General features: G+C 42.7%; 1 protein-coding gene across 2 annotated transcripts in view; it reads left to right on the plus strand.

Annotated features, from left to right (window-relative positions):
* The first annotated feature begins 1,362 nt into the window (after positions 1 to 1,362).
* The window catches only part of slit1a (slit homolog 1a), an 86,881-nt gene continuing 71,664 nt past the window's right edge, over positions 1,363 to 16,579 (plus strand). For both annotated transcript variants that reach the window (XM_082557290.1, XM_082557291.1), the window contains exons 1-3: positions 1,363 to 2,143; positions 12,943 to 13,014; positions 15,262 to 15,333. In XM_082557290.1, coding sequence (XP_082413416.1) covers positions 1,935 to 2,143; positions 12,943 to 13,014; positions 15,262 to 15,333 — 353 coding nt within the window. In that variant the 5' untranslated portion in view covers positions 1,363 to 1,934. The remainder of the gene's footprint in view (positions 2,144 to 12,942; positions 13,015 to 15,261; positions 15,334 to 16,579) is intronic.

A 16,579-nucleotide genomic window follows, 5' to 3' on the forward strand; every position in this document is an offset into this window, starting at 1 on the left:
ATGTCTCAGTTAAGGTCAGAGTTCATGATTCAACAATAAGAAAGAGACTGGGCAAAAATGGCATCCATAGGAGAGTTCAAGGAGAAAACCACTGGTGACCAAAAAAAGGCTTGTCTCACATTTTCCAAAAAAGTGTGATGATCTGGGGCTGTTTTGCTACCTCAGGACCTGGAAGACTTGCTGTAGTAAATGGAACCATGATTTCTGCTTTCTACCAAAACAACCTGAAGGAGAATGTTCAGCCATCTGTTTCTGACCTTAAGCAGAAGCGCATTTGGGTTTTGCAGCAGGGCAATGATCCAAAACACATCACCAAGTCCACCTCTGAATGGGTTAAGAAAAACAAAATGAAGACTTTGGATTGGCCAAGTCAAAGTCCTGACCTGAATCCGATTGAAATGCCGTGGCGCAACCTTAAAATGTTTTTGATGATCTGAAACATCTACGTGCAATAAACATGCAAAAAACTAGGACATCGGGAAGGGGGCAAACACTTTCTCACACACACTGTATGCCACATATCGGGTTTTTTTAACGTATTTTTTTCTATTTTAAATACATATATATTTTTTTAGCTTTGAGTCCAGTGTATGATCCTGGCATTGGGAGACAGATTGTGTGCCAGTTGCTCTGACAAATTTAAAAAACAGAGCAGGTAAGATTGGGATTCTAGTGGTTTGCCTTTGCATTTGCATATATTAGATTATATTCTCTGTTCCCGTGGCTATGCTGTGCTTAAAGTATAGTGTTTGATTTACTTTTTATGGCGGTGGTCTGCCTCCCCTGCAGATTCATGATCTGTGGAGGCAGACTGAATATATGTGTTTTGTTTCTTTTATTCCAGTTCCCTGCTGCTGCTGCTGCTGCTGCTGCTGCTTCTGTCTGTGTGGCCACGCTTGATGTACATGTTAAGACCCACACTAACTGATTATTTATTCTGGCTTTTTGCCTCCCCGGACCGAGGTGTTGATTCCTCTCTTCCCTACTGGATACACACACGCACGCACGCATGCACGCACACACACAGACCACTGTCTCCCCACAGCCTCTCCCTTCAGGCAGGGGTTATGCAGTGTCATGCAGGTTAGGTCTCTCTCTCTCTCTCTAGGGGTTCGCCTGGAGGCAAACCTGAGAGAAAAGAAGGAGTGGAGTGAGTGAGAAATGAAAAAGAAAGATACTTGGTGTAGATTTGTATTGTGAATAGAGTCAAGGGAATGAAAAGGGGATCTCAGGAATGAGAGTGAGTTCAGGCAGGGTTCTGGAGGGGGTGTTGCATGGGGAGGGAGAGGAGTGGGTGAGGAGAGGAGGGGTAGGGGTGGAGTCGGGGGCTCTGCTATTTGTAGATCCTTGTGATGGATGACTAGTGTGTGTGTGTGTGTGTGTGTGTGTGTGTGTGTGTGTGTGTGTGTGTGTGTGTGTGTGTGTGTGTGTGTGTGTAAGAGAGAGAGACTGGCATTTTTTTCTTTCCTCTCTTTGCCTATTCCCTCTCTCTTCAGGCGAGCAGAGCAGAGCGGGACTGAGTGAGCGGAGGACAGAGACGCAGACGTGTGCAGACCAGAGCACACCAACTCCACAAAGACAAGAGAGAGGAGAAGAGTTTGCAAGGAGAACATAAGAAACAACTGCTTATTTTTCTTTTCTTTTCTTTTCTTTTTTCTCTTTTACATCTGCAAACTGTGGTGGATATCAAACCAGCATCAAAAGAATTCTACAAGAAGAAAAAAGGATTTGTATGGCTTTACAGCAGAGAGGAAAATATTAGCATTTCTCACGTGTAAATTTTTTTTTTGTTCATATTCATCAAATATATGAATTTATTCTAGTGGACTTGTAAGGTGTAACAAGACTCTTGGAAGCAGACGTAGAGAGGGGAAGGTGGACACACAGAGAAGTAAGGGCTTGTTAAAGAAGAGCAGGTTGTCGTTCTGGTGAATATGGCCATTAGAGAAAGCTGGTTTGAGGCAGGCATGGGCAGGTTGGCCAGGCAGCCACTCTGGATGTGGGTGGCAATGCTCTCTGCCCTGATAGTGGGCAATGCCAGTGGCTGCCCAGCCCTGTGTACCTGCAGCGGAACCACAGTAGACTGCCATGGACTGGGTCTCAAAACCATGCCAAGGAATATCCCCCGCAACACTGAAAGACTGTGAGTACGATCTCTGCTTTAGTTACTTCTCTGTGTGGGCGCATGAGTGTGTGTTTTTATAAAAGAAGCTTTAATATCTTCGTTTCTTACTGGTTCCCCTCTATTTCCTTGATACATTGTAGTAGTGCACACGACTTTGCTTAGACTGAAACAGAACAATAGCCCTGCCTGTAAAGCTGCGTGTATGTGTGTGTGCATGTGTGTGTGTGTGTGTGTGTGTCAGAGAGAGACTGTGTGTCACTCAGGCAGTCAGTCACTAACTGGCATTCCAGTCAGGTATAAATAGGCATGAGGGACTGGCAAGACCAGAGGCAGATGTGTGCCTTTCACATGTGTCCATAATTTACTTATTTGTTTACACTTGCAGCATGTAGCTTCATTTTTTCCCTCAAGTTTGAAGCTAAAATACATTTAAATCCCCTTTTCTCTTCACTTTTTTCATATAAATGTAGAGTTTAAAAAGTAAAGTCTGACTTGAACTTTAAGAACAAGGTTTGACATCCAGTCTGCGGCACACTGTGTCGCTTTGCCTCTTTTCTTACCTCTATTGCAGTTTTGACTTTTTCTGCCTCTCCCCGTTCTCCCGTCTCCCCTTCTCCAGCTCCTCAACGCGCACTCCGCAAATTGTTAAATCATGGAGAAAATTAAGCAAATCAGCTACTTAGGCGAGTCTTGCACTAGTATCACGTAGCTGTCGTGTCAAACGGTGGGAGGATGGGAGACGGCGGGAGAGATGAGGCGGATGCTGGCTCGCAGAGTGGAGTTTCTCTGTCTTTTCTGACATTCTTCTGAAATATTCATCGGCAAATCAGAAGTGAGGAGTGCAAGGGGAAATAGATTGTTCTATTTCAGCTTTTAGAATATCAGTGCTGAATAAAACATGCTGTGGGAACAGAGGAGAGAAAGCCTGTGTCAGAGGCAGCGTTGGCATAGTGGGAGCCGGCTGCATATTTTATGGTTTTCATATTTAATTTCTAAGAACACCTTTTTTTTCCCCCCTGCTTCACGCTCTGCATGTTACCAGGTTGCATTTGTACATATGCTGGTTTAACAGTGAAGCGGAGAGGAAACATGGTTATTTTGTGGTTTCCTTTTACATGAACGGCCATTCACACTGGAACGAGCCCCTGCCCCTCTGCTCAAGAGTATTTTTGTGTTAAAAGTTGTTTGTTCATTCATAGGTCATGTACAGCAGCACATTTTATCGCCGTAGCATCTCACTCAAGACGTTGCATTTTAAACACAACGTACTTAAAGGTCATGTGTAACTTATTCCTGCGTTGTTGCCTCCCCCCCTGGTTACGTGTGTGCATGTATAAGCTGTGTGTCTAGGTCATGTTGAGCGGTTCTGCTTAACAATAGAGACAATCCTCTGAGGGTTGTTGTAAAGGGTGATTCATCAAGGTGATTGCACAAATCAGCACCAGCCCCACATGATGGTCCCATGTGCATAGCGAGATTTATGTGTATGTATTGGGAAAATGTGTGTTTATCTGAATGAACTTGTGCAGCCACTGCTGGGGTCAAGAATGAGTAATGACTTTGTCAAGTTTATGTAACTGTCCCAGAGGTTTGTTGCCCTCGTCTGTACCAAACGATGCTAACGGACACTTTCTTTTCATCAATTTGAATCATAAAGATTTTAATTGTGTGATGCTCCAGTATATATAACTGCTGAACTTTAATACAAGGGAACGCAGTATTAGTGTTAGGAGGCTAACTGAAAAGGCTAACGTCATACAAAAATCTGCACTTTACCTTGTAAGGCTGGTTTTGTGCTGCATTTGTGTGAATGGGTGTACTTGCTCTCATGTATACAATACTTTAGTGTGTGTTTGTGTGTATGTGTTAGAGGAGGAGGGGGTTGCTTTTGGGAGAAAGTGTTTGTGCGTGTGTATGTAGGCTGTTGAGACAGACAGCAGAATCCCATTTGCACTTGTCACTGTGGGTTTGGATCAGGTCTGACCCCTGCGCTCCTCAGACCGAAGCCTGTAATGAGACTGTGAGCTCCACGTGTTAAAATTACACCCTGGCGTGTATGGGCCGCTGGCCGCTCCCTCCCCCCTCTGCTTTCTCTCTGCATCCATCCTCTCTCGCTGTCTATTTCTTTGCCTCTCCTCCCCTTCTCTCTTGGCCTTTTATCAGGCAACACTGAGAGAAAATCTCCATCTGTAATGCTGATTAAATTGGCTCGCGCACAGTAAAGGATCTTAGTTAAGCTTTTTGTTTGACAGGTATGAAATTAAACTCTTCTCTCTCCTTGTTTTGTCTTCTTAACAGCCCCGCTCTTTAGTTCGAGTGCGTGTCCCATCTGTGAATGAGTTGATTTGGAAAAGGGGAGGAGTTGTGTGTGTTTTTGCGAGTGTGTGTGTGTGTGTGTAACTGCAAAACGTCTGTGCACTGATTATGTATTTTCTGTGCCAGAAGATACCTTGTACTGAGATGCGGGGGCATGTTGGAGCCCCTCCAGAGTAGAGGAGTTGGAGGCTGCACACCATATGCGTGTGTTTGTGTGTCTGTTGTGCAAGCCTGGATAAATCTGATGTTCGCTTTAGTTTGTGCATAAACCACAGCATGTGCTTCCATGTGTGTATGTTGCACACAAGCAGAGAATAAGCGATAGCCAGATGAAAACACATGAGGATTAGTAGTGGTTAAAGATGAGCAGCCCGGTCGCTTTGATAACCACATCTATGCATTTTGGGGTTGGAGGTGGTAGGCGTGTGTGCCTGTGCCAGGGAATGCCTGTAGTGTTTCTGGCATCACCACATAGCTGGTACAACTGACAGCTCACTGGCCACCTGATCCATAATTTACCCTGACAAGACTGAACACAGCCTGCCTACTACCTGCCAACACTGGCTGTGTGACTAAAGTGGAGAGCGCAAGATGGAAAAAGACAAAGAAATGGGGGTGAAGGGTGGAGCTGGGGGGTTGGATTGAAAGCACGATAAGAAGCCAAGGCTGGCACAGTAACTAAAGTGGTAATCACTAATGAAAGGATTACTACACCAGAGCAGTTAAGAGAGATGTAATTCAACCACAAAGCTAATGAATGAATAAACTAGATTATGTTATTTACTATACAGGGCAGAATAGGTCTAGCCCTGAGGCAGAATGAATTTCATTCAGGTCTTTTTTACAGTCTAATATATCCATCCTCATAGCTGGTAATCCCATGAGGAGTGATAATGCCTGGAATGAAGATCATTCAGAGAATGTTTATGCACAGCAGAGCATTGTGAAATTACAGGCCTGGGACTCTGTCATTTCAATTTACTGCCTGTGTAACACAGCTGTGGTCTTTCCTCTCGTACTGAACACTGAGGTGGATGTCCTCTCTCTCTCTCTCTCTCTGTCTTGCTCTCTTCATAGCTGCCTTTTGAGCGAGGATTTTGTGAGCTGTAATGTAAATGAGGTTTTGCAAGCTATAGTTCCACTGTGCTCTTTCAGTTTTTGTTCTAATAAACAATAAGTCACCTTTTTACATTTTGCATACATGTGTAGAAAGTGTGAGTACGATGACTGACTCGCAAGCCTCAAAGCCACCAGCTGTGTTACTATACACACCGCAGGCCCACCGGCCCACTCTTCTAATGAGTACAGCTACTCTGTGGAAGTGTTTAATTGAGCCCGCGAGAGCTCGGAAATGACCCTATCGATATAACTTGAGTGCACGTGTCTATCAGGAAAACACACCAAAACCAAGGCATGCACTTTTTCACGAGCCTAACATATACAGTGTACATTACTGATTGCTCTGCATGGCTGTCTACAACGGCTGGTTTCTCAGAAGACCTTGAAAATCAAATTTGGAAAATCCACCTAGATCACCTTTCATCTCTCAGAAGACCATCTTCCCTTTTAACCCTACTGACTAGCCAGTAAGAAGCAGGAAAGTGGAGGGGCGGGTGATGTCTGTTCGTGTGTAAAACACGCATCAGTGAACACTCTGCTGATATTGTGGATATGCCTTCATAATCCACATTTCACGCTGCTCGAGACACTTCTGTTTGAGAGAAGTCTTGTGAGCAAATTATGGACAGTGTTCCACATGAGCTTGACATCTGCACTGGTCTGCACGCTAATTAGATCAATATGGCACAGGACCGCAACATTAGAGCTCGGATATTTATCAAGTTGTTCATTTTATAATTCTCAATAAATAATGCATCTATTAAAAACAAATAAAAAAATGAATCCACACCTTTAGAACTCATATTTTAAGATTAAATATGACACTAAGTTATTTAGAGCTTCAACTCACTGCTGTTTCTTTCTCATTTTATTTATTATTCCATTTTATTGTCTATCAAATATCAGAGAACTGAAGAAAAATCCTCACATTTGCACAGCTGCAAGCCGTCAGCTTTTGGTAACTGTCTGAAACGAGTAAACGATCAAAATGATGATAGATTATCTTTTGAAAATATTTAAAATGGCCCTGTTTTTGCAGTGGGGGTTATCCGTTTGTTGATAGGCTAACCTCTGCAAAGAGCTGGAGGAATGCTGATATCAGTGTGCTCTGCGGGGGTGAGAGTCATACGTATGGCAAGTCTTTATTCTTCGAGGCCATCAGATTTAAACACATATGCTGCGTCCATCAAATTACCAGTCAGTGCACATCTGTGAGCCAAACATCTTGTCAGTCTTCTGTTTGGAACAAATGAAACATAATAGATGTGGCTGTGCAGCTGTTTCATCCATAGTTTCTAGTCAAAGTACACATTCGTGTAGCTTAAAAGCCTTCATACGGCATGCAAAGCCACAATAGAACCTCAGAATCTGTCACTGAACAAACTACGGTTACAGTACAAACCATGAAAGACCCTTCAGTCTCTGCTTCTACTACAGCCCCGTGTGTGTTCCTTTTCCAGCCTGTGGCCGTAACACACATTGGAACAGATGTTTAATTGATTCAATTCAGCATGAGAAAGTGCCGTAAGTTATCTATGTTTGATCAGAAGCTTGATCAGACCTGGTCTTTTCCCAGGCTCCTTAATTCCATCTCCCAGTCTTTCTCTCCATCTGTAAAATTTTTGCGTAGAGCAGCAACTGCTCTGAACGCCCACCCCCCCCCAAAAAAAAACCAAAAAACATCATAGTATCTTCTTGCCAGGAGTATTGTTGTTGTCTGAAGGCCCAGAAAAGAGAAGCAAAAGTCAAATGTTTGGGTTAGGGTCCTTGACTTTTACCTGTAGCAAGACAGGATGCAGGAGACCGTACTGTGGTCAAGGCTATGAGAAGGAGCTGTGTGTGTGTTTCTGTGTGTGTATGACGGCAATGCATGTGTGAGATACGCTTGATGTTTAACTTTCCTATCAGTAATCTTGCTCCTGGGGCCTGACTGAGCAGAATGAAAACTGTAAATAGCCCTTGAGGAGCCCAGGAGCCAGGAAAACACACTCAGACGGTCTTTACGCGCTGACTGCACACACAGGCAGACTTACACGATTACTCACACACACACACACACACACACACACACACACACACACACACACACACACACACACACACACACACACACCAAAAATGTACAGTTAAAGGCCTTAACTGCTTGTCTGAAAGCCACATTTCAATAGAGGGAATGTTTTGAGTTGAGCAGAAATCTGACCTCTTACTGTGGACAGAAGTGTTCCAGTTGGGTTTAAGAGTGTATTATTTTGGTCATGGTGGTCTTTCTTCCTTTCCTTCTCATTCTCACAGTCTTTCAGTATGAGACTGTTGTGTGCTCAGTCAACTGGTTACGTACCCCGTTTGACCATCTAGTATGTAGGTCACTTTCTTCTTGTAGTCTTCCAGCCATTTAGGCCTCATTTCTCCACTGACATTTCCCAGACAGCCCGTCAGCTCTTCACAGCTCCCATGGCTAACGGCAACCCTCTGCCACACTGCTTCACACCGTCGGTTTTCGACAGCTAACAACGCCGTCAGAGTAGTTTTCTCCTTTTTCTGTCTCACAGTGACTGTCTTTCTTCCCCTGCTGTCTCCACCTGCGTGTTTTACGGCTGTCAAGCCCATATGCTGCCAAGTCTGCGGGAGGAGGAATGCTTTGCTTCTTCACAGCTTCTCAACCTGTTCATTCATTAGGATGTGTGCTCAGCGGTCTGGTCAAAGAGCATCATCAGTGTGTGATTGTGGTTAATGAGCATTCACATTTTAGGCTGTGGGACGTCAAGCTTGTGTTCATCAGATTGTTTCCACAAGAGGAGTTTGGACAGTGCTATGCCACCAATCCTCAATCAGCTGGCTTCTGTCCTCCCTGCCAGGCTAAAGCTGTCCAGGACAAATGGTCCTGTGGCGCTTACAGCAGCGATACAGAATGACTGCAGTTTACATTTGCGGAAATACTTTTGCTAGCCTGCTGCATAATTTTTTGCAGCCTGTTAGTAAAATTTGTGCCTGTAAATATACAACTGTTAAAATGAACCAGCTTCCTCAGACTCTCCTCAGTAAAACCAGGAATGGGACTGAGATTATTATAGTGAACTGAACCATATTAACAACTAATAGTAGGTGTGAAAAAAGGAAAAACAAATAAAATTATGTAGTTTGAAAAAAACGTAATTAAAATAATAAAAAATAAATAAAGTTTTAATTCAAATAAAAAAATGTGAATGAAAAACCTTCAATTTGGTCAAATTTTTCCTCACAACATGCTTGTCAAGGCTTGATTTAATTTTTTTTTTTACTTGGATGTCTGCTGGATGTCTGTGTTAATATTACAATATTTTTTTCTGAATTTAAAAAAAATCCCCACAATATGACTAAAACTAACACTGAAATTGATGAAAACTAAAACAAAATGAGCCGAAGTGTGGCAGTTGGGATTGTCAAACTCAATACCGACTCACAGGAAAATATTAGATACTATTTTTAAAAGGATTGGAGAAAAAAAAATAAGACAAAGCGTCTTATTTTTTTGTCATAAAAACTAAGGGGCTTTTTAAAAAAAAAAAAAAAATTGAAACAATAAAAACAATAACATCAATGACAACAATATTTCTAAGCTGCCTGATAAAAAAAAAATTAAGATTCTCTTAGGTGGTGAAAAAAAGAGAGACTATTTTTAGGCTCTGTGAGGTAGTGCTGGTTTTTCTGGTGACATAAATAATTGTGTTATCTAGCTAAATGAACAGTCTATTAACAATACAGATGGGCAGAACTCATTTGTAAGCTAGCCTCCACATAGTTGCTAGCTGCTAGCTTAATGACGACAGATGGCTAATGTGGCTAATCAGATAATTGCTAATAGTTTAACAGGTAGCATTAACATGGGTACTGGCTAGATTAACATTTATAATAACTTTTAAAAACACGAGAATGTTGTTGGCATGACCTCTGACCTCTTGAAATTTGTCAAAGTGTCAAAGTCATGTGAACAGGTGTTATTGGCAGGAGGGGCTGTGTGCCTGCCATTCTGCAGTACTGTGTGAAGTTGTGTGTCAGCTGGAGGAGGCAAACAAGGCGCTGCTGGTATTAACACTGCTGCAAATGATCGTCTTATCCTTTTCAGTAGTGATTTGTATCTGAGTATTTTTTTTTTTAACAACTCTAGTAGCAGTAATATGGTTTCTGAATGGAATGATTAACAAAACCTGTGAGATGTGGGAACTCTAAATTGAGTTGTTTGCCTTATCCTGCTTTGTTTTAAGTAACTGTCTCATCATAATGACTCATTTGCTAGCCAGTGGTTCTATGTTTGTTTTTGATTTGAAAAGTTTCTGGCACAAATCGATTCTGCTGCTGAAAATCTCTGCAGCCAACAGTAGTTTCTCCTGTGACCATTTAGTTGTGATTTGGCTCTGATCTGAACACAATTGCCTGTCCCAGTGGTGCTGTTCATATACACGTCAGTGGGAGTGGTTCAATGCATTCTTTGGTCTCATATATTGAAATTGTAGTTGTATATGTGTGTAAGAAAAAGAGCACATGTGGATCAATCTGTGTGAAAACTTCAGTGAGCCACTGTGCTTGCTTATTCTCTGACTTGGAGTATCATTTCACATAATGTGGTTCAATTTGAAACAGGTCAGAAAAAGGCTCAGAAGAGGGACCCCAGCAGCTGGCAGATATAAACGTAATGAGTTTTTCAGCATTGTACCAGTGTTTCAAGCTTCTTTGAATTTATAGAGATACAGGGCAATGGAGCATAGCTGCCACATGTCCACCCCAGGGAAGGTGCACCAGGAAATACTCTCAGGCATCAATCTGCTTGGGACAGAAGATGAAGACGGATTAGATTGTGATGTCATAAATCCGGTTTCTCCTCAGGAAGTGTGTCAGCATTGGGAATTCTTACAGAATTTCCAGAGGGTGGAATGGATTTGACTGAGACTGGGAAGTGGAAATCTTTTTACTATAGGAGCTCAGTCTGATACCTAATAATTTTCAGCCTCTAAAGTAATACTGCGGTACTGTAATGTGAAATCCCGCACAAAGTCAGTATCAGAAAACATCTGTATATGGAGGGAGTTAATATGCCTTTGCTGCAGTGCCAAAAGCCATTGCTTAGCTCTCTTTGATTGGAAAACAAAGGAAACAGCAATGACTGATACTGTAGCTAATAAACAGCAGACTTTTGCTTGAACTGGCACTAAATCTGACTTTGGCATACTGTGCCATTATTTAGATGTGGAATAAACACAGAGACAAGCAATGCTGAATCCAGAGGCATGGCTTAATCACGTGTGCAGGGCGTATTCTGCAATCTTTTTGTAGATCTGAACAATGTGACCGTTTGTATACCGCTGTTCTTTATGTGTTTTTCTTTCTTTTACATACCATAGCTACTCCCTCCTTAAACAGAAATGGATGGGAATGCCAGAATTCTTTACATCAACCGGACATCCAAAAATCAGCCACACACACTGCCCAGTACATATATTTTTGAAATTCATGCTTAGGACAATGCAAGAAATATGCAATCTTACAGCTCAGTGTGGCACTGAACTGTCAAGGATTGTGTCAATACGGCATCAATAAGTCATCTGTCCTTGAAGAAGATGAGCTAAGGTGGAAAGATTAATGTCGGGACAACTTTAAAAGACCTGACTGTCATTGGAGCAATTTCAAGGACTTTGTAAAAAATTGCTTGATGTTTTCAAAATGTCAATCATAAAGGTCAGCCTATGTCATAAACAGTATGAATCCATGGATTTATCCTGACTAAACACTATAGCCTGGTGGTGGCATTTGAGCATTGCCTAAATGTCACTGCTTTGCTGAACAGGTGTGTCCTTTAAGATGGCTCTTCCTGCGGGATACTGCAGCATTTGAAGATGTTTCCAGAAAGAGTTAATTTAGTGCAGCCACCCAATATCAAACAATATAAAAAGATTTTGAAATGGTGTTGTATAACAGCTTACATGCAGATATTTGACAGGCTTCTGTTTATATAACAAAACAAAACATCATTGCTAAACGGAAAAAGCATTTGTTTTCCATATATTTGTTCTGTCACCCCTCTCTTTAATAACCCCCAAATCTTTGTCTCTTAGTCTTTCTTTTTTAATGTTGTCAGGGTTTCATCAGCGATGACCACCCTGAAGATAAGACACTGGAAATCCAAAAAGGCATGTGTGTGGGTGTATGCGCGTATCCTCGTAAGCACCTGTAATGAGCTCCACATGTGTGTGTATCAGAGCCCAGGCTAACGAAGCCCAGTCCATTATTTATTTTCCTGTGGTCCTGTCGCTTCGCTTGTCGATGCACCTGTGTATACACGCACACACATCCACCATCTGTCTATAATGACCGTTCTCGTTCGTACCGCATAGCACTACGGTCCCTCGAGTGGTCATTAGACGAGAGAGCGAGAGAGTTGCTGAGGAAGGGAGAGCAGTGGTTTCGGTGTAGATTTGGAACTAGTTTTTTGGTTTTACTTTGCGAAGGAGTGCCTGGGGGTCAGTGTAGGGTGGACACATAATGCTCAGAAAGTTAATAGAACACACAAAGTGTGTGTTTTGATTACTCTCAGTGCCTTCGAGGCTTATATGATTTGCTTTGCCTGCTTTGTTTTTCCCTCTGTCAGGAGAATACAATCTACTATTGAGGTTTAAAGTAAATCTTACATTTACACAAACCAGAGGTCAACAAATCCACCAAACAACCTTGGGTGTCGGAGTCAAGTTCATCTGGTTAGGACTTGAAAACAAACCTAAAATTCAAATCACTTCTTCAATTACTTGATTTCCTGTTTATTTGCAGCAATGGCCAGCTCCCAGCAGGGAACTGCTCCCATTATACCCAAAGCACTTAGCTTTCTGGCCTTGTGGCCCTACCCAAATCCCCTGTGCTGGCTCCTGCTAATCCCCACCGATTGTAGAAGGACATGGCAGACAGAGAGGGAAGGGGTGGGGGGCGGTGTTTGGTTGGAGGAGGCTGGAACAGAAAGACAAACAGGCAGCTCAAATGTGGCTTTAAAGGACGTCTTAATATCTCCCAGTAGAGTTGGAACTTAGCTTGAACTTCCTTTTAGCACCTTGAGCCTCCTTGATTTCCAACAAAAAAACACTAGCTTTTAAAGAAGTTCTCAACATTTATTATACCAGGATTATGTTTTAGCAAAAAACTAAGTGCACTGTGTGTGTGTGTGTGTGTGTGTGTGTGTGTGTGTGTGTGTGTGTGTGTGTGTGTGTGTGTGTGTGTGTGTCACTTTTGTCAGAAGTGTGCAGTTGTTTTAATCCCTCAAGTGTGACAGCCTCTATGCTGCTATGCGCTCATTAAGCTGTTATTGAATAGTTTCAGAGGTAAAATGTAATTATTAATTTTTGTTTGCATCCTTCTCTTTGCAGGGAGCTGAATGGGAATAACCTCACACGAATCACTAAGAGTGACTTTGCTGGACTGAAGTACCTCAGAGTTTTGTAAGTACTCACCTTCTGTTTATGGGCAGTAATGAATTGTTTGTACAGTAGGAGTATCTGTGGAGCATGTTGGTGGCTGAGTTTATCTAGCCATGCATATCTGAATTGTATCTACCCTAGCAGTTTGCAGCTATACTGACTTTCTGCTGATATTAGCATAAACCCACTGAAGTGGCAATGCATTCATCAAGAGTCCTACTCCAAAGTACATTAAGCTCCTGAGTGACTGCAACCACTGATGTAATGGCCTTCTCTCTCACTGTATTCTGCCTGTTGTAGTTGCACTTTACCGTCCCTTAGACACACACATGCTCACTTGCCCTCTGTTCCCTCACATCAGCATGTAATGTGCACACAAGCGCCAGTTCTAAATGGGCTCTCAACACAGCTAACACATTCAGGTGAAGTCATCAATTCCCTCTCCTGTGAAATTAAACAGCACTTGTGACTTCGGGTAATAAAGTAGTTATAAAAGTTTCTCTGTGTGTATGTGCACACAAACTGGTGAGCACTGCTATAGGTGTTAAAAACGCTGCTAAAGGGGAAGCGCCGTAGACCCGAACATGTTTTAAATGTAACATGATCTCAGCATAATTCCTATTACCCTGCAAAGTCTGACTGTTTTCAATCCTCATGGTTACTCGCCCATCCCCCCTGTCCATTTTTTCCCTCCTGGTCCCAACGTTTCTCGTCCCTTGTTGTCTTCCTAAGCATGCCCCTTTTTCTGCACCACCTCCTACCCTCATGTGGAGGTTAAATGCCTTCGTGTCGACAGCTTGCTTCTAGCACGTAAGAAGGAAACAACTTGCAGGGCTACCAAAAACAGAACTTCCCTTGCTGTTAAGCTTGTGATCCACTCTCACTGCCACAGTAAGGCACATATACATACACACACAGACACACACACACACACACACACACACACAGGATTTCCTTCCATATACATGAAGTATGATAAACAAAATGCTGGTACAATGAAAGTTGTAAACTAAAAAACAAGTATCTACATATGTTGGCTTTGTGGGGCAACAGCAGGTTGACCTCTGATCCTGCCCTCAGAAGGAGCAAGAACAGGAGCAGAGGTTTATCTTTACACTGAGCTGCCATCTCTTCTGTCAGTCTAAAATCAACACAGCTGATTTACATCCACCTATCCGAGTGCTTGGCTCTTCAAAATCTGCAGTGTGTCTCTGTTCTGTGATGAAATGCGTACTGAGTAATAAAGGAACAATCAACAAAAAGTAGATAGCAAAAGAGATCAGAGAAATTGAAGGTTATGTACCTGCAGGTTGCCTTAAAAAAAAGAAAAAAAAAGTTTTCTCAATTCAAAAGTACTCATCACAGTTTTTTCCGCTTCCATCTAAATTCATGAGAAAGAGATCTGAGATGAATTGCACGTTTCTCTCCATGTTTATGGAGTGTGAAAAGTGATTAGCATTTATATTCGATGGGGAGGAAGCCCAGATTGCTGAGTTGCAGTGCGCCATGGCCTCACAGGAGACATGAGAGGTTACCTTCAACACAGAACAGTTGTGTATGTAATGAAGGAGAGCGCTTGTTGCTTCTAAAGCTGCTGGACACTTTTCTCTCCTTCCTGATTTTGTGTTATTGTAACACTCCAAAACTATCTAAGCCCCTTTTTTGTGTCTTAGCTTTGGCATTGTACTTGAGGAAGGGATGTGTTGCAACTTATGTGCATGGATTCTGTGTTTGTGTGCATCCATGTTTGCTTGTTTATGTCTAATAGCCTTGATGTGGTGCCTAAAAACTCTGATATGGTACAGCTATGCTGTTTCACAGGCGCACGCACACACACGCACATCCCACTTTCCCTTGATTCAGTCAGATGTCAAAAACTTGGAGCTCACCTCACACTTTCTGACCCCCTGCCTACTTTTCGTCTCTTCTCCACCCAGCTACTACACTCAGTGGACCACACTAGAGCACCAGACACACACTTTCTGAACCACCTTGGAAACTTTCCTGGCTGCTATCCCTCCTCCTTTTGCCAAGATTCCCAGTGCCCCTCAGTCCACACCACTGCCCTCTGTGTGTTTGTGTGTATGTGGAAGAGAAGTGTTGAATATACTGCACCCTACTTGAATATATAAATACTGTACATACTGCAAAATCCCTTGCCCCCTAAACCCTAAAACCAAGCCCATTACACAATTCTAAAGCCAGAGTGACCCCCTACAGATACAGACGTTGACGTGACGTAACTTCTCGTTCCCTTCTTTTCTGCAGGCAGCTGGTGGAGAATCAGATTACTGTGATTGAGCGTGGGGCCTTTGATGACATGAAGGAGCTGGAAAGACTGTGAGTATGACCAATGGTTGTCTTTAGATAGCCTGAACACACTTAAACTTGAAATGAAAATCCCACCCTTATTCTCATGTGTTTTCACTCTCTGTATTTGTTGGGGGTAATGAGACTAACAGGAATGATACATAAAATCTTGCGAAATCAAGTGTGTGGCACTATCTTGGCCTTTCATTGTGGTTGGATGGTGCTAAGAGGGTACGGTGTGGGCTGCGAGTATTTTTATTAGCTCTGCCTGACAGGAATGCCCTCAGTGGGATATGTGGGCTTAAAAGGCCTCCCCCACCGCAGACCCTGGCTCATCTGGACAGCACCAGGACTCCTTGACAGCTTGTAAACTCGCCGGGAAAACACACAGACAAACGCAATCAACCACTCCTTAACCCGCTCATTAGTAAATCAATAGTGCTAGCCACATGGAAACCTGCACAGCAGATGACTTTATGGACCACGCCGTAATGCAGACATAGTGGTTAACTTATAAAAGACTTTCCCCTGATCTGAAACCCACATTAACAGTCTGTGTTACCAAACTTGAGACCACGCACAGCTTGCCTTTCCTCCTCCTCCTCCATATTCAACAGATCCCAAACATTGGGTAGACATTTCCATGTGCCAGACCAATGTGGAAATTGAGTGGCTCGTTTCTTTAATGTTTAAAAGCCACTAACCCACCAGCAGGTACAGTTCAGTGTGAACGAAGCAGCAGCAGACCATTAATGTCCATTATGCACTAAATCTCCCTCTCAGCTGGCCGAACACTCTTCTCAGTGTATACAGTGTGTGGCACAAGTCCTAACATCTGTCTGAATTTGTCTGAAGGCATGGCAGTGGCCTCACATTTGCAGCGTCTCTGTGCCACAGTCCTCTCATTCGCTCCCATGGGCCTCAAATGGGCCATTCAAAAAGGAGAGAGTTGTGGTTTTCAACAGATTAGCAACAGTCTGTTCTCCATTGACTTAATTGTTGTATTTGCATAAAGCCTGCCAGTCTTAGATGTTAGCTGTTTGACGTGGAGTCTCTTGCCAACCACCACTCCTCTCAGTGTGTCCTTGGGCTTGAATAAGCTCATCCATTCCTCTTAATTTTATTTAGAAACATCTTTTTTCCAATAGATCGTCCCGAATAAAATGTTTTAGTGTTCCTATAACTGAATGGATATGATTCACTTTTAAAAAAATTGAAATGTTGCTATTTTGTTGTTCTGGGAAAGTCAACAGAATGCTATTTTGCAAGGCAAAAC

Source organism: Aulonocara stuartgranti, assembly GCF_965226115.1.
Source record: "Aulonocara stuartgranti genome assembly, chromosome: 13".
NCBI lineage: Eukaryota > Metazoa > Chordata > Actinopteri > Cichliformes > Cichlidae > Aulonocara > Aulonocara stuartgranti.